The sequence below is a fragment of the Limanda limanda genome, chromosome 14, assembly GCF_963576545.1.
Source record: "Limanda limanda chromosome 14, fLimLim1.1, whole genome shotgun sequence".
NCBI lineage: Eukaryota > Metazoa > Chordata > Actinopteri > Pleuronectiformes > Pleuronectidae > Limanda > Limanda limanda.
The window spans coordinates 22,926,601-22,944,856 of record NC_083649.1 but is presented as its reverse complement, the minus strand read 5'-3'; the positions used below and the strand labels follow the sequence as shown (position 1 = coordinate 22,944,856).

The 18,256-nt window shown below is 42.8% G+C and overlaps 1 protein-coding gene across 1 annotated transcript; it reads left to right on the top strand.

Annotated features, from left to right (window-relative positions):
- Positions 1 to 60: 60 nt before the first annotated feature.
- Positions 61 to 12,958, top strand: si:dkey-250d21.1 (uncharacterized). Its single transcript, XM_061085594.1, has 11 exons — positions 61 to 400; positions 2,338 to 2,458; positions 3,701 to 3,808; positions 3,894 to 3,930; positions 4,123 to 5,918; positions 6,002 to 6,032; positions 6,369 to 8,134; positions 8,272 to 8,320; positions 8,452 to 10,250; positions 10,602 to 10,638; positions 10,784 to 12,958. Exons 1-11 carry the CDS (start codon positions 312 to 314, stop codon positions 12,316 to 12,318), a joined length of 7,368 nt encoding a protein of 2,455 aa, XP_060941577.1. The 5' UTR covers positions 61 to 311; the 3' UTR covers positions 12,319 to 12,958.
- The last annotated feature ends 5,298 nt before the right edge of the window (positions 12,959 to 18,256 follow it).

Sequence of the window (18,256 nt, the reverse complement as noted above, 5' to 3'; positions counted from 1 at the left end):
GTTGGAGCCACCCCGCCCTCTGCTGGGGAACATGGGCTACTGCACGGTGTAGTTCCTGGTTGATGGGATAACACGCTTTCGGCGACTCTCACCACGCAACATCAACTTCTTGAAGCATGGACTTAGTCGGTTCTTAGTTCGCAAAAGAGACGCTGCACGTAAACAACAGTGAGACTCAACAGGGCGGGCTGCAGGTTCCCCCCCGGCATGAGCCTGTAGACTCTGCTGCAGGTTTGCTCAGAGTAGGCTAGCCCGCTTGCAACCGCCTGCTAAGCTAGCTAACTTACTAGCTAGCTACATTGCAGTCCAAAATGACTGACTGCTGCGCCGCGGTGAGCTGTGATCACCAGCAAGGGGACTCGACCACCTCACTGTTCAGCTTCCCTGCGGACCCGGAGCGGTAAGAGCTGCGTTTATTTCTCTGAACTTCGCGTTAAAAACGAGACTCGAGCCTGCACAATGAATGCGTTAGCTCCCAACTGTTAGCACTGTTAGCGTTAGCTTCACAGCATGTTGGCTAACAGTGACACAACTCCGTCGAAAATGGCGCAGACTAGTTACTCTCGAAAGGGGAAAAAACGCATGAAATGGGCTCCGAGCGGTCGTTTCGAGCCAGAGAAGGACGCTGCTGTTCCTTATTGTTTCTGTCCGCGTGTCTTTGTGTCCAGAGGCGTCACAAACAACAGTAAACCATAGTTAAAAACTTTTTTGTGTTGTAATCTAAATCGCCATCGGTGCACGACACCTACCGCCTCAGAGGTGTGTAACGCTAGGACTGTCGTTAGCGACGGGAAACGGAGCTATACCTCAGTCATATTACAGCCGCTGTGGTTGTTTCTCATCAAACTAAGACGTGTAGCACCACAAGCAAATCGGTGGACATTCACACTGATGTTTGTGTAATTTAAACAGGTGATGTCCGAGTGAATAAATAACAATCTAGCGCCTCCTGTATTCTGTGGCCGCTTCGCAACTGGCGCCGTCACTCCACCGCGAGATCAGGCTCGTTTTACACGATTCATGTTTGCGATTAAAAAATGGAAAGTCGGATGAATTAAAGGAGTGCATGTGAGTGACGGCTGCAGTTCTCACTCAGAGGAAATATAACCTCTGAGTCAGAGGAAACAGCGACTGGTACACCACAGCCCTGCAGTGTGTTTTCCAACCCATCGTTCTGCTGTTACGTTATACTGAGGGAGGTGAAGCCCATTTCCCCTTAGGCGTTTTAATCCACCCTTATTTACCACCTGCATTATTTACACAATATGAAAGACAGAATAAGAGAAGGAAGAAAGTGGATGATGAAAGACACCAATAATCCTGTAAATTGGTGTAGACTTAAGGCAGCAATAAATCGCAACTACGTTTTGTATCATTGCAAACCCTGAGGTTGTGAATGCAGAGCAGATCTATATGAGTCGGGTGAGGGTGACAGATCCATGCTGAGCTGCACACATGACTTCACCTGTGCATGTGTAAAACACAGTCGACCCACTACTCAGGTGCCAAAAAATGACAGTCATTGACCTCAAGGTGGTGCTGTCGAAATTCATTTTCACAATTCAAAAGAAAATGACTTGGTGTTGAGTCAAAATTCCTTTGTCATTTTAGCCTCTTTATTCAAAAAGGTAAAAGCACAACCAACTAGTTTGAGGCGTCTCAACTAACTGTTGCAAATGATACATAGGTGGATAACAAGTTATCAATATGGCATTTATATATATATATATATTTTTTTTTTTTTATTGTGTCTGTAAGCCGAAATTTAGGCTCTTGTGACTAAACACAGCAAACATGTTTGGAAGAGAGGTCATAGCTTTGCTAGGCAGTCTTGGGATATTTTACCACTAGATGGGGCCATAAATACAAAAGTATCTACCCCAATTTGTAAACACAACTTGTTTTGCACGATCTACTGTCATGGCACAGTCCATGCATACTATGGAAATCTTAAAAAATGCTTTATTTCACAATGTTAAAGAAAGTGAACAAATATTATTGGATCCATTTTCTGATCCACATTGGCACAATATTTTAATGTGGTCTTCCCTGACCCAGACCACATCCTTTCACAAAATTGCGTGGTAATCCACCCAGGAGTCTTGGTGTAATCCTGCTAACTAACAGACAAGAATAAAACCAAATTCATCAATTCCTTTATTCAACCTTTTAACTTGAGAAAACATAGATATGGAGTCCTCATTTTTAATATAGCTCAGTGAAGAAAATGCACAAAACCAAACAGGACCGCCTTGGCGTCGGTACTATGTAGAGTACAGAAGAAAGTGTATGTTTGTGACCCCAATAATTTATATCTGTCCCTTCTGTATTTTTCAGCTGTAAACAATGGCTGATCAACTGTGGTCGCCAGGACTTGTCATCAGAACCTGCTGAGCAGCTGCATAAACTCTACAGACTTTGTGCAAAGCACTTTGAGCCGTCTATGATCTCCGAACAGGTAAGAAACCAATCCATTGTCCATTATCCCTCTGTGTATGTTGAGAAACAGAATAGACCATTTCCATAGCACCCACGTTGACATGAAATAGTAGGTTAACACAGGTGTAATTAATCATATTAATAAAAGCTCTATTGAAACAGTTTTTAAAAATTATATAATAATTGTGTTGTTATTATAGCACCAGTATATCACTGTTGCGCTCTTCTTGGTGAGCCTGTACCATAACTGTCACGTTATTCTATTGTCACACCTGAACCAGGTGTGACAATAGAATAACTAGAATTACCAGTAATAGAACAACTAGAATTACCAGTTTACAAGGCACAACTGAACAATCTAATGCAATTTGATACAACAGTATTAGCTCTAATTCCAGCCTTTTTGAAGCTTATAATGTTAAAACAGATCTTTCTTGCATGCAAGAAGTTTGGAATCACCAGAGCTCTAAGCTTCACTGAGGTTCAAGTTCTGAGTCTATTGTAAGTCTTTCTGTGTTAGTCAGCATCTAACCTGCAGGAGGTTACAACTATATCTGAGTCAATGGCACGTCCTATCGTCTTCACTGCAGAAATAAATATCTGTCAAGCAACGTAAGGGATTACAGATGTTGAGCTAAAAAAACTGCCTTAAATATTCTGTCGGAAAAGGATTTTGAAAGAGGAATGACAGTAAATTTAGAGAAATTGGCAAGTGCTGTTACATTGGCTGTTTTACCAAGCCCTCACTTAGTGTGCCCTCCACAAACCTTTCGAAAAAAATCTGAATGGAAAAAAACGGTCCCAAACCTTTCACATCTAACTTGCAACAGACTAAACGTGTAATTCCGGCCAAATTTTACCTATTTACAATATGAATCCACAACGAAAAAAGTGAATGTGTCTGAATTATTTCTGCAGCCACTGTAAGCTACAAATTAAACAAAAAAGAAACCAAACAGGGGGAAATATACCCTTCGCAAAATTTATTAAAAAACTAAAATACTGTGTATAAGAGGCAATGAGCTTTTTTTGTTGTCAGAAATATCATGGTACTCTGAAGAATTACACCAACTTGTTTAGCATAAACACTCTGGTTACTTTCTTTTAGGTAATCATCAAGCTTTATGTTGATTTATAGTTCCTATAACTATTGGATTGAATAAAATGTGTAATATAGTATAATTTATTTCCTTTTAACATCACATGGTCTGAAGATTTAGGCTTTGCATAAAAGTCTGCTCTCCTGCTTCCTGTTTTTCAGATCGACTCTGGTTGTGTCCTAAGTGATGATGCTGTTCCAACAATATTTGACTGTACGACACCGGAGAATAATCAACTGCCCTGCAACAGGAAACGAGCTAGAGATCCTGTAAGTGTTTCAGTGTTTATAGAGACTGCATTTTTAATGTCACATGAAAAATGCAAATATATAATTACCCTTTTCATTTTCCTAGTCGGAAGAGGAACCTTCTTCTGTGAAGAAAACAAAAGGTACTGCATTAATTCATCCATTGTACCTTATTTAGCCCGTTGAGACATAAACCTAAGCTAGACTTGAGTTTTAGTCTATGTTCAAATGTATTAGCCCTTGTTTTAAATTATAATTCACTGATGGAATTTGCGATATTATTTTTTTTAAATCACCTCCCCAAATCAATGAGTTTTATTTCTCTTTCCAACTAGAAAACAGAGGAGAAGTGACAGGGGAGACGCAAGAATTTTCTGGAGAGCAGAGTGAAATGCCTGAACTGCCAAACGATAACCTAACCCAAGAGGATGTGTCAAGCTCTAAAGAAAAAGAGACTCTGAAAGTGTATTTTAAGGAAGTTCTGGCCCTGACTGGTTTCAGCATCAATGGTGCAAACATCAATGCCGATGAGTCGATTGGTGGCTCTAGGGGTCAGCAAGCACTCAATCCTGTCTGTGTGGAGAAAATTGACAGGGCAGAAATCCTGCAGTTCAGCGAAGACCTCATGCGGGAGGAGATCCAAAACAGCCTCAGATTGGCACGATTCTTCTCCATTCTTCTTCAGGATGTGACGAGCATAGAAGGAAAAGAGCAGATTCCTGTTTTCATCAGGTCTGTCACAGTTGATGGGTTCCCACAAAAGCACCTCATTGGGTTCCTACCATGTGACATGGATGCAGAGAATCTGTTTTACATGCTTCTCGCTGAGTTGAGAACCAAGTGGGGGCTGAGGATGGAGCACTGCAGGGGACTCACTTATTTGGTTACAGGCAGCATGTGTCAGAAAATGCGAGACCTTACCAGCAGGATTCTGCAGGAGTTTCCACAAGTAGTCCTGTCGCCAAGTGACCCATATGCCTTCAACATCTGGATTATCCGCTGCATGCCTATGCCCTCCATCCAGAAGGCTGCAGACACCGTGGAGGAGGTAGCCTCATTACTCAGGAGAACACCAGAGCTGTCCAAAAGACTGGAAGGAAAGATCCAGACAACATATGGGCATTTAAAAGGAGAAGTGGATCGGATCAAAGCAGCTGTCGGTGTGAATTGGGACCACAGCACTGATGCCTTCCAGACTATGTTAGATATTCTGGAGCCATTCCTGAACTGCATCAATGAGATGATTTCAAAGGTAGACGAAGACACTGCTGAACAGATGGCCAAGCTCAAGCCAGTTTTGAAGAATTTCAATTTCATTATCACGCTCGTTGTTCTGAAGAACACTCTCTGTTGTGTGAGCATACTCAACTCAAGTCTCAGGGGAATAATTAGCATCAGCAGTACCTTGCAGTACACAATCTCCAATGCCTTAAAGCTGGTAAACAAATATCAACAGGAGCTTGCAATATTCCACAGGAAATGGTTCTCAGATGCAATTGGCCGAGCCAAGAAGCTGGGAGTTGAGGTCACCAAACCAGAGATGGACGAAGGGGACACAGCTGAAACACCACTGGAGGACTTTTACAGAGAAACTCTGGGCCGACCTATCTTGCAGTATCTTGTTGCAGAAGTGAAGAGAGTGTTCAGCACTGAGATGGTGAGGATTCTACGGTGGCTGTCATTAGTGCCCTCTTACATGGCCGACCACAACTTCAGCATTCGCAGGGATAAAGTAGCAGATGCCAACCTGAACAACCTTGCAAGGCCTGACACATTTTACGAAGAGCTTGGTTGCTGGGAAGTGAAATGGAGACACGCAAGCAAGCGCAGAATCCTACCAACAACAGTGTTTGCTACACTCAAGATCCCAGATATTGGGTTTTACCCGAATGTGCAGAGCTTGCTGAGAGTGTTGGGCACTGTTCCATGTGTAAACGCAGAAGCAGATGTGTATGGCCAATATCATATGGTTCTGGAGCGCTGCCACTCCTACCTGACAGGCACACCAGAGGACCAAAGACAGTGCAGCATGGCATATGTCTATGTTAACCAAGACGTGCACTTCAGTGTTGAGCAAATGGTGGATTCATATGTCCAGAAGCACCCAGACATCCTGCGGATTCTGCAAATGGTGAGCCGACTAAAATAAGCAGATTTCTGTTGAAATAGTTTCTATATGTATTGGCTGTGTTTTAACATTTGTGTGTGTTACAGGATGATGACACGAAAGAGAAGCCAGCCAAAGGTGAACAAATTTTAACATACATTTCCAGAGAAAATGTTCACATCCGTTTCAACATGCAGCCGCTTGGGATAATGTCAAGTTTGATTTCTCAAATGAGATCACAATTTACAATTTTAAGTTGGTTGCCACACACTAAGATGGAAAAATTGCAATATGAAAGCTAAAGTGCATTTTAAGGAAAAAAGACAACTTAATGTGTACGACTGTACGTTTACGAAATATTTGATTTGTTGAAGTGAAATTAACGTGTTTCTTTTTAATTACTCGCCAGTATGTCCCCTAATGACTAATCATTAGGGAATCTCTGCTTACGACCATTCCCACTTTTCATTTCAGTGGCAGCTCATGGAAACAATGCAGAAAAGGACACTGAGGAGGAAATACAACTCATAAACCTAGAGATGGATGCGGAAAGGCTTGTGGAACTGAAGTGTGCCGAGACTGACCGAGAGGCGCTTAAATCTGCTTTACAATCTGCAGTGGTTGCTGCATACAACAGTCAAAGCAGGCTACATAGTGACACTTCTGCTCAAGATGGAGAGGTGGACTACGTGACCAAGTCTGAAATGAAAGAAGTTCTCACTGTTTGCGAGAACGCTCTCAGGGCAGGAATCCTCACAGAAGTGGGGAGCTCATTCTTTTCCTTATTCATTGACAGTGTTGTGAAACTGGGGGAGAGAGATCATCTCCCTCTTTTCCTTCGGTTTGTGGATAGTTTTGATGTCATGCGTCTGGAGTTGATGGGATTCCTTGAGGCTGATCTTGATTGTGATCTCATGGTGCTGCGTCTCCTGGAAGTGGTTACTGTCGAGTGGCGTCTTGATTTGAATAACTGCAGAGGCCAAGCCTACCTAGGCTCTGGTGATGTCTCCTACAAGCTGAAAGCCTTTGCCTGCAAAGTTCAGGAGAAATATCCTCTCGCTATAAGCACACACTGCTCTACCTACTCTTTCAACACATGGTGGTCAAAATCCATCCCAGTGCCTGCTATTAAAAGAGCCTTGGATACATTTGAAGAGGTTTTGATGTTTTTTGGTAGCAGTGCTATTTTAGAAAAACAGCTTGACTATGTGTTAGCGTTTGGTCTTAGAGAGAGCTATGAAAAGGTCCAGGAGTATCGAGGGAAGTTCTGTGGCTGTTGGCAAGAGAAGCATGATTCTTATGAGGTGTTGGTGCAGATTCTGGAGCCCCTGGTTGAATGTCTGGAGAAGATTAAAAACAACTCACAGAGATGGAAATCTTCTGTATCCACACAAGCTGGGTCCCTTCTCTGCAAGTTAATGGAGTTTGATTTCATCATTGCCATGGTGGTCTTAAAGAATGCATCCTCCTTTACCAGAGAGCTGAGTGCAGGTCTCCAGAAGGACCACTTAAGTGCCGCATCCCAGCTTTGCCAAATCAGTGGTATTGTGTCCACTCTGAACCGAGTAAAGACCAATATGAAGGTGTTTCACCAGAGCTGGTTTGATGAGGCTTGTGCAATTGCACAGAGCCTAAGAGTGCAGATTGAAGTGCCTGAAAACTCTTTGCCAAGAGATGGCATGATTAAGCCAGTTGGCTTTTACAAAGATGGCTTAAGTGTGCCCCTGGTAGACAACCTGATCAATGCAGTGAAGGATCATTTTTCAGAAGACCACAAAGAGGCTCTCAACTTCCTCTCCCTGGTTCCATGCTCGGTCACAGTAAGCTACATGTTTGAGAGCTTGAAGTCAAAACCTCCTCTCTACAGCAGGGATCTTCCTGATGCAGACAACTTTGCCACTGAGCTCTGCTGTTGGAGAGTAACCTGGAAGACCAAAGTGGCATCCGTGACCATCCCAAGCTCGATATTTCACACACTTCGTCTGCCACTCATGCAGTACTTTGGGAACATCAATGCCCTGCTGAGGATTATGTCTGTGCTACCCAGCACAGCACTAGAGGACTGTGGTGTTGTGATGCGCCACAAGAAGTTCCAAGAGTACCTGAGAAACACATATCCTAAAGACAGGTCCCCATGTTTGGCAATGCTGCAGGTGGGCAACAACTTCAGCAGAGACCTGGACCGCATGGTGACCCAGTGTTTGAAGGTTACACCACAAGCCTTGGAGGGTATCTGTCTGGTATGTATTTGTATTCTTTAATTAAACAGACTGTTACATTATTTTCTTCTTATTTTCTTCTCTTTTTCTAATAATAATATGAATGACCATTTTATTAACTGTATGACTCATTATATTTACCTGTGTATACTCAACAGGACAAGGAATCCAAAAGTTTAATCAGGAACTCTGAAAATAATATGGAAGGTATGGCTGTTGAAATATGTTTCCATTTCATATTTATAGTAATAAGAGTACAATGTTACTGTTATCATTACATTATTTGAATGTTTGCCCAAACAGCTCTGTTAAGTTGTCTGGTTTTCTCTCGGATTTAGATGATTCTATAAAGGAGGAAGCAGAGGAGCCCAACATCGAGCAATCACCTGACAAGATGGAGGACCAAGACATGAAACCAGCAGATGAGAATGGACACACTGGAGATAATCGTCATAGTCTGGCAACAGTGTTCAGACTGGCTGCACTACTGGGAAAAAAGAATAGCAGTCTCTCTGACCTGTCAGAAGAAGAGAAAGATCTTTTCATCCAGGAGCTCAGCATGTGCCACTGGTTTGGAAGAGAGAACAAATGCATGCCCTCTATAGGTGATAGTGAAATGGTGAACCTCCTCATAAATGGAATCAGGGATGTCATACTCAAGGAAATACAGGAATCTCCATTCTTCTCATTGATCACAGACAAACCTGTTAGAATTGCTGATAAGACACAGCTACCTGTTTTTGTCAGGTATGTCGGAGAATCAGCCCCGAAAGTGGAGCTCATTGGTTTCTTACCATTTGATGAAAACTGTCATGTTGATACGCAAGCAAATAACCTTGCAAAGATTCTCACTGAAGACTGGGGCTTACCGATGTCTCAGTGTCGAGGGCAAGCATTCATGCATTTGGGCTCAGGTTACCAAAGTCTGAAGAAGATGTCTCTGGATGTCTTGAAGAATTATCCGCTCTCTGTTGTAACGCCCAGTGAGTCTTGTGGCCTTGCCCACTGGCTAGCAGGAAGTGTGCCTTGCCCTTCAGTAGCTAAGATGCTGGATATCACAGAAGACTTGATGCTATTCTTTGATGACTCTCCGTGTCTTGAGGGACAGTTGGCACAGGCTGTTGATGGTCTTCTAAATATGCCAAGAGAGGCCCTGGATGAAATTCCAGAAACCTGTTGCTCAAGGTGGAAAAAGAGAGAAGACTTCTTTGACATACTCGCGGACACATTAGAGGGTATTCTCAGCTGCCTAGATGCTGTAAGCTCTACTGCCACAGGAGCCAAGTCGATGCATGCACAAGTTCTCTCTACCGCTCTAAGAAACATGGACTTCATTGTCACCCTTGTGATTTTGAAGAATGCTTGTGCTCCTCTCCGGAACTGTAGCACTGTCTTCCGCTGTGGAAACCCTGCTGACATTCTCTGTGAAGTTGAAAAAATCCCCTCAATCATAGAGACTCTTAACAAAATGTTAGAGAATGTGAGCTCTCTTCACACTAACTGGTTTGAACAGGCCTTCCAGCTAGCAACCAAGGTAGCTCCTGAGCAAGTGTGCTTCTCAGAGGAAGCCCACAGCTATGAGTCTCCTGAGTTATATTACAGAGAAAATCTGAGTGTTCCTCTCCTCAGAAGTCTTGTTGATGAGATGAAGTACAGTTTCTCAGACGGCCACCTAAAGGCCCTGTCTGTCCTGTCTTTGCTGCCCTCGTGCAACCCCCAACCGATTTTGTCGGAGTCCACAGACAAGCCGTTCAGCCTCTACCTTACAGATCTTCCTGAGCCGGAAGTAGCCGAGCAGGAAATCAACATCTGGGCCACTGTATGGAGTGAGAAATACCAGGATGTTGCTCCTCCATCATCCATTGCTGAAACACTTCTGCATCCTGAGTCAAAGAGCCACCCAACTGTTAGCTTACTGCTGAGGCTTGTTGCTGTCCTGCCCAGTGTCAGCATGGAGTGGGATCTGATGAAGACAACGCTGAATTCCATGAGGGATCTGTTAAGGAACACTCTATGCAAAGGCAGCAGAATGGATCATGTGATGCTCCTGTCTCACTGCACAACACTGCAGAGACTACCGGAGGTCATTGAGAAGTGTATAGAGGTGGATCCAGAGAGCAGTCCATGTCTATCCCAGGTAAATCAAATTTGTGTTTCCTTAACATTATACTAGAGCTGCAACAGTTAGTTGATAGATTGACCAACAGAACATTTTGTCAAGAATTTCATTGTCAAGGGGATTTTCCTGGCAGGAAGTTAATCATTTCCCCTAATGGAAATGTACTCAAAAAATGTTGGTAGTAGACAGAATATCTTTTGCTCAGTTGACATTTTAGATAAAAAACAAGTGATAAAGAAAAAACTAAGCGATAATGGATAGGTTGTAGCCCTAGATTAAACTTTGCCTTTGCATTATGTAGGAAATATAAACATAATTATTTTAAAGCCATTGGAATAGGCAATCAAAGTTGTTTGTCTCATTTTATAGGTAATGGGAACTTTGCAAGGACTGAAGTTGGAAAGTGGTAAGTACATTAATCGCCATCAGATAATATGGTATCAGTATATGAAGTTCTGATTTTATAAAGACAATGAGCAGTTTTTCAGCTCAATGTTTGCTGTGTGTGAAGGTTGTTGCTTGTTATTTAAATTTGTTATTGTTGCCATCAGGAGTCTTTGAATTACAACAAGAGACACAAACAGAACTGCAGGACTCCAGTGAAGCAAAGAAGCCCGAGGATGGAGAGGGGACTTTGGCTAATAAGGAAGTGATACTAGAGGTCGTGAAGGGATCAACAACAGTAGTGTCTTTCTATGAGCCACAGCTGCGGGAACAAATCCTCAAGGAACTCTGGGACTCTCAGTTCTTCACAATCATAACTGAGCAAGCTGTTGAAATTGACAGGGAGCTCTATGTCCCCCTATGCATCAGGTACCTAAACAAAGAGGATGTCCAGTGTGAGGAAACACTGGCTTTCATCCCTTTCAGTGAAAACCATGCTACTCTTGCAGATGCTATTGTGACGGCCCTGTCTGAGAAGTGGGGACTCAACATGGAGTACTGTAGAGGACAGGCCTTGCTGAGTGTAGGTGAAGTCGGAGCTCAGATGAGGACTGTAAGTTTAGACATAGCTGAGAAATATCCTCGAGCCGTAAGAAGTGTCAGTTCTGCTTTGCCTCTTAATATTTGGCTGGCTAAATCCTCTTCTGCTCAAGAAGTAGCTGATGGAGCAGTTCTCATTAGTAAAATATTACATTGGTTCACAGAGGATGCAGAACGCCAGAACAAACTGGAAGAAACGATCATTCACGTGTTCCAGGACGACGAAGTAAAGGGCAACGAGCTTCGGGACAAACTCATCAAGAACTGGGAGAAGAGTCATGACATGCACGAAGTGATGGTAGAGATTTTAGAATCAGTCACGCTCTGCTTGAATGAGCTGAAAGGAGAGGGAAGTGTTTCAAACCAGCAGCAAGCATCACAGTTCTTCAATGAAATCAGAAACTTTGAGTTCATCCTTACAACGGTTGTGCAGAAAAATGTCCTGAGTTTAACTAAGAAGCTTAGTCGGTCTCTTCAGGGAAAACCATTAGACATGCTACTTGCTGTGAATAGTTTGCCTGATCTCAAAGAATGTCTTGATAAGCTGAAGAGTGATGTTGACACCCATCACAAGGCCTGGTTTGAGGAAGCTGTCGCATTGGCTTCTAAACTCCATGTTACAATGTTGCATTCAGTGCTCCTAGAGCCTTTGAGTGAGTTTTACAAAGAATCAGTAAGCATGGGAGTTATAGAGCACTCAATAGCAGAGATTGACGACCTCTTCACAGAAAAGGTATTGGATACTTTGAGGTGTCTGGAGATTGTGCCTTACGCAATGTCCAAATTAGAAACCAGCATTCTTAGTGGTCTTGTGTTCCGCCTGTACAAGGACGACTTGCCAGATGAGACCTCCCTTCAGTCTGAGATGAAATCATGGAGGGAAAAATGGTTGGATCCCCTGGCCGGCTATCTTCCTACTACCGTGCTGGATACCCTGAAGACGTCCCAGATTAGAAGTTTTAGTAACATTGAGACTCTCCTCAGACTCCAGGTCATTTTGCCATTTTCCAGGAAGGAGAGCAACTTCAGGCAAGGAAAAAGAAGCCTCCATGAGTTCATCCAGCAGGAGAAGAGGTCTCTCTCTGAGCTCCATGCACTGTAAGAGTTGAAGGTCTTCCATCACGGTTAGCACGTTTGAATAATGCGTTTGAGATGACCACAAACGTATTCAACAGCTATTGTCTCAATCCACATTGAGGTCGCAAGTTCTGAACTCAATATTTCTGTGTACATTATGATCTAAATTCCTTTCCTTTTGTTGTTTTCCTGCAAACCAAGCCCCATGTTATGTTTTTTTGCTTTCTTTTCTGTAGTTTGTACAGTTGTACTGCCCAATGGGACCAATATCTTGGCAAAAGAAAGCAATGCTCCACTGACAGTTATCAATGCTTGTGCCTTGATGCAAAACTAATAATTCTCCCCATGTATTATGATAATACACATGTTTAAAAATGTCCCATTGGCTGTGAAACAACTCTATTATTTTGCCATTACCAAATTGACAAGACTGGCTTGTGTATTCCTGTCATAAGTTCATTATAATTGAGGAAATTGCACCCTTTACCTTTCCTGGGCACAAATAGCATAGTTAGTTCAATCATGATCTCTGATGATTTCCCAAGTTTCCTGTCTGTCTGCAGGAATCAATTTGCTGTAAACGTATCTTTGAAAGAATGTTTCCTTAATGGGAAAACCTTCGTATATATATTTGTCAGAAAAGTAATAAAATGCTCCAAAAATAAGTTAATGGCTTTTGAGTTTTTCCTCAAGCTAGATTATAGAATTTAATGTGTCAAATGTGTTGTCATGTCTACAAGTTAACACTAGGTGGTGCAGTAAGGCTGTAATTTGTCTACAGGAGTCAACTGAATGTGGTAGGACTCTAAAACAGCAAGAATTATAATATTTTATCGGGTGCAACTTGATAGCGTGAGGTTTAAGAGTTTGTCACCAGATGCTAGAACTACATTTACACTTACACTGGTATCACTGTTTTGTGGTGAAAAATAAAATAAAATACACAGCTACAAATTACCAATACGATTTATTTAGAAAAGTAAAGGAAGATATTTTCCAAACTGACTAGCTGTGCTCTAGGTATGTTTCACTTTAATTATGCTCTCTTCTAAAAGTCTCGATTTGCATAACAGTAGGCCGTTGTTAATCATTGCTGACTCATAGCCATTCCACCGTCTAGTTAAGGTCAAGATGTATTGAATCAAAAATTCCTCTGGTGATTCACTGACTGATCAACAAGAGTGTGAGTTTAGAGTGAGGGTATAAGGTCATACAACCTCTTATTATCTTTAGACACTGATTAATATTTATGTCATTACTCTTTGTCTCAAGCATATGACCGGGACAATGCTGAGACGGGTTTAACTTGTATTGCCGGTGATGCAAAGAGTGGTTTCGGAGCGCCATTGTTTCAGCTGTGGATTAGTTAATATGTAATTCTCAGGATTCAGTGGGACTGCTGTCGAATGGTGTCTGTCTCTCTTGTCAATCATTTGCCATGAATTTCAACAAGGAATCTCAGTTATAGCTACTGTGCAGACAATTAGAAAAGCTTGATTCTACGGTTATTACACTTTATGGCTTTAAATATGTTTTATATAGTGTTACACTGTCACAGTTCAGCTGTGATACTAAATGTAAAACCTATAATAACCTAGATTCTGTTTAAAAGCCTCTACAGCTTATGTCGGCTGGATGATTACCAGTTCTCTTCAGTAGCCAAGTGGTATAAAATGTACTGACTGAATCTATAGTGACACATTTAAAACACCAGGGCTTAACAATATCACATTGAGTTTAAGCTGAAGATTAAACGTCTAAATTCTGATTGTGCTTCTGAAACATCCCCAACAGAGACTATACACTGCTGTGAAAAGTCCACCATATTGTGTTTGTTGACATGAAGCCACCTGATCTTTCACACTGATAACCCCGCAGTGCACGTTTTTAAAGAGACGTATTCTTCCTGTGAGCTGTAACAGCAGATGCCTGCCTGACAAAGCTCTGATTGTCGGTGCTCAGCTCAGTGTGAAAGGAGCATCTCCGCGTGCCCGCTCAGCTGCTGAGCAAACGGATCTGTCTCCACTGTGGGCCGCAGCGAGCGTTCACATGCAGGCCTCGCCGCAGCCATGTGCAGGGCAGCACCACACCAGCATCCTCTCACAATAACCCCACGTCTACGCTTGCTGCCAAGAGTAATACACTTCCTGCAAGCTGTGTTTTATTTATTTACATGGACGTCGCTACAGTTGAAATCTCAGGTGGACCCTGTGCGTCCGAGCGTGGAGAACATCCTCCATCTTTAAGCAAAACAAGGTATAGACGTAATTGACCCGTGCACCAGGTTTCCTGCTGGAAGTCAAGGTTCTGCACTGATGTAAAACCTGTGGCACTCCGTAATCATGTCCATACACAGCCAGGGTTTAACTACACTCTGGAGGGGAGACAGAGGGCTTAAGTGGATTTTATTTCAAGGTTCTCTTTCAGGGAAAATTGGCAGCACAGGCCTGAATTCAGATTCTCCTCATACTATGAGCAATACGTTTGGTTTGAATTATTTAGCGGCCGACTTGTTGATTGTAGCTTTAAATAATAATTTTACTCACCATGGTAAAGCTAAAGAATTTTTAACTGTGTGACACATGAAGGGCCCTTTAACCAGTACATAGGTTCATCCAATCAGCAGGCAGTGAATCAAATTTAATTTATAACTGCTTAGAACTTTAAACCTGATAGTCTGAATTGGCTCCTGTAAAACCAGGGCTCAGCTCTGACCTGTGCAAGAGCCTCTTATTTCTTTTGAACACATTCACAGAACAATGGACATGGAGCTTGGAATTCAATATTCTTTTCTTTTGTAAAGAATTAAGCTTTAGTCGTTTATAACGATGCTCTGGAGCTCTGATTCCTTTGCCAACCAAAAAATCTAAAGGGCTGAGCTCATGCGAGCCAGATGTATCGGCAGAATTTATCTATTGTTGTGTTTAAAGGCCTGCAGCTGGGCTGGTGCTAAAGATTCCTCTACCACCCTTCTGCCTTGTGCTCACCAGGAGGAGTGGGTGGTGATATATCTGTAGATGAATGGATCCAATCCAGACACTGCTGAAGACATGAAGACATCACCCCACCCAAGTTGTCCCACCACGACACCCTGCGCTCTCAGCACCTTTTGCTCCTCTTCAGCAGCACCTCTTTAGACACTGTGATGAAGGGACCTGTGTGAGTCACCGCTGCCGCACTTCAGGTTGGAAGAAGTGTCTCTTTTCAAAAAGTAAATCCACCCACAAAAGCAAATATTCGCATGTTGATTCTTTAGTGATGTATAGCTGAGTCTAGGAGCGGCGGAGAAGTAAAGAGACAGGCTGTGGTGATGATGTCATGAGACAAATCCTGCAGCTGCTCATGTGGACAGTAAATAACGGAACCATAGGTTCTATTCACAGGAGTAAGACTGCTCTACATTCAAATATAACTCAACTTGGAAGACAGGAAGTGCATCTACTCAAATCATTCAGTCTCTATTTGTGTCAATTGAACCACCTGATGATGACATCATCAGTTAGTGTCTTCAGCTTCTAATATCCATTTTAGGTGACACAGTCAAAACTCACTGGGCTTGAAAGCGGATGTAAAGGTCAGTTGGAACTTGTTGTTGGAGCTTATTTAACTCAGATTTATGATGCTCCCCTCCTGTGTCAGGACTGTATCCACTCCCCTCTTGTCTGGTTAACCCACAGGCACCGGTCATACCCTCTGCTCACACCAGAGCCGGCACAGGGATCTTGTTTTCGGAGGCTGACCCTTCTCTGCATGTTTCGTGAGCACATGCACCGCTCGAGATGTATGCTCCTGGAGGACCACATGACATGTTCAAAGGTGCCACCCATCTGTCACTTAAAAGAGCGTTGTCCTCAAAGCTCAATAGAGACAGAGGTTATAAACAAATGGTGCACAAATGATGTGGGTCCGGTCAGACAGACTGGACAGAGCTTGTTGTTTCTGTTGGGATCCCCACTGTGAACTACAGCAGCTCTCACAGAGGGGACACCGGAGGGTGATTGGATTCTCACATGGCCGCTCTGAAGCTGTGACTGGTCAAACAGTTCTTGCCCTGTCAGATCTCTGGCCATGATAAACACAATGTTCTTATTATTTAGCAATAATCCGCTGGCAGCCGAGTTCAGGCCCGCTCAGCATTTAGTTGGAGATAAGAGGCAATAGAAAGTGTTACAGTTAAGGTTCACTGATTGTTTCCATAAAAAAAATCTTTTAAGTCGCAGCTTTACTGCTTTTATGATGGCTGCTAATCAAACTGCTGGTTTTGATTGGGACATTATCTATGGTCAGATGGTTTTACTTGGAAATTGAGAGCAGGCTGAATAGTCAGGAATGAACATACCTCATCAGAGAGTTAATCTTTTATTAATTTATCCTTGTGGTTCAAATATTTCTTCTGTTCTTTGTGGACTGAAAGTTTGTCATCAAAACTGAACCAGGTTCGGAACACACCATTTTCTTTATTGTGTTTATCTCCCTTTCAAATCAGCTTGAAACATTTAAAACAGTCAGGAAATCATCCCAGTGCTGCACTGTTCGTTCCAGACCAGTTTAGTTTTATCTGCACCCTGCTCAGAGCAAGGGATAATTTTCCAGGGGCATAATAGTAACTCTGCACCCATTCAGACTCTGATCCTCGTGGGTGAAAGTTGAGTGTCCTGACTCCCCCCTCCACCCCCAGCGAGCCTCCAGATTCATGATAATGGCTCGATCCTCTGGAGATTGGGGAACAATGGCCCAGTGCTTTGAGCCCTAGGACTCATTCCTCCCAAATATGAACGCTGTGTTCATTCGGACCAGAACTAACTCCACTCTTCAACAAGCTAATCCAGAAATGACGATTTTTGGGGAAATTTTAACTATGACACTAATTTTGCAACACAAAACATGAGACATAAAATTGCACACAAGGCAGTTCCTATATCTGCAGTTACTTTTTGGTTTTTGAAATATTATTTTGTTTCTAAATCATTGAATATATTTGATATATTTACTGATGGAAACTAATTTGATAATACCCTCACATGTGGCTCTCTCTGAGGTTTCTACGTCCTTTTATCCTGTTTTTTTTAGTAGTGTTTCCTTACTGTAGTTGACGGTTAAGGGCAGAGGATGTCACATCTTGTTAAAGCCCTTTGAGACAAATTGTGATCTGTGAATATGTGCTATACGAATACAATTTGATTGATTGATTGAATACTCCAAACCACATCTGGGTTAAACAACCGAGTGTCATACAAAGATTATAATAATACTTTTAGTTTTTTAACCTTTAAATGTTTTTCCTATTAATATAACAGCACATCTTTACAGAGCTTTTTAAAAACACCATGTCACAAGCTGATTGCATTGACAGAGTAACGTTATCTCCGGGGAGGCCGTTTCGGATCCTACATGTGGATTACCTATCAAGGCTTAACTCTGATTCTGCTGTCGTGTGACATGAGTTATTTCATTATCATGAACTCCAGCGGTCGTCTCATCCCCCGCCTCACATCCCTCTATAGATGTCCTCCCTCCTCTTTGCTGAAGGTGAGACATGAGGATCAAGGGGCTGTGTGTTGATCCTAGCTCAGGAATGGAGAGCCTGTGTGTAAAACCGTTTGTCTGCAGACGGGCCCAGTCCTGCTGGAAGCTCCACGACTCCCACACACGCTCCGACCTGTGCCCATTCACAGTTGAGTGCCATGTAAAACACATGGAGTGTCTCTGGATCCACCATCACGACCCCACTACAAATAAGATGCACATGTACGTATGGGGCTATCATAGCCTGTAGAAGTTACTGCAGTGGACCCTGTTTGGCAAACAGATTTAGACACAGGATCCGGGTGTTCCCAGAGGAAGAGAGCTTGTTGTGGTCTGTAAATGTGTCTGCTCCAGAGACAGCATGACAACACCTGATCTGCTGCTCCCAGTGGAGCAGCCAGCAGTGCACGAGGCCAGCCATGTTAGCTATACCAGTT

Bases quoted from the DNA above. Each gene is read 5' to 3' on its own strand.
- si:dkey-250d21.1 (XM_061085594.1), top strand. From the start codon at position 312: ATGACTGACTGCTGCGCCGCGGTGAGCTGTGATCACCAGCAAGGGGAC. The intron at 3,931-4,122 runs GTACTGCATTAA...CTTTCCAACTAG, and splicing joins TTCTGTGAAGAAAACAAAAG to AAAACAGAGGAGAAGTGACA. The intron at 10,639-10,783 runs GTAAGTACATTA...TGTTGCCATCAG, and splicing joins AGGACTGAAGTTGGAAAGTG to GAGTCTTTGAATTACAACAA.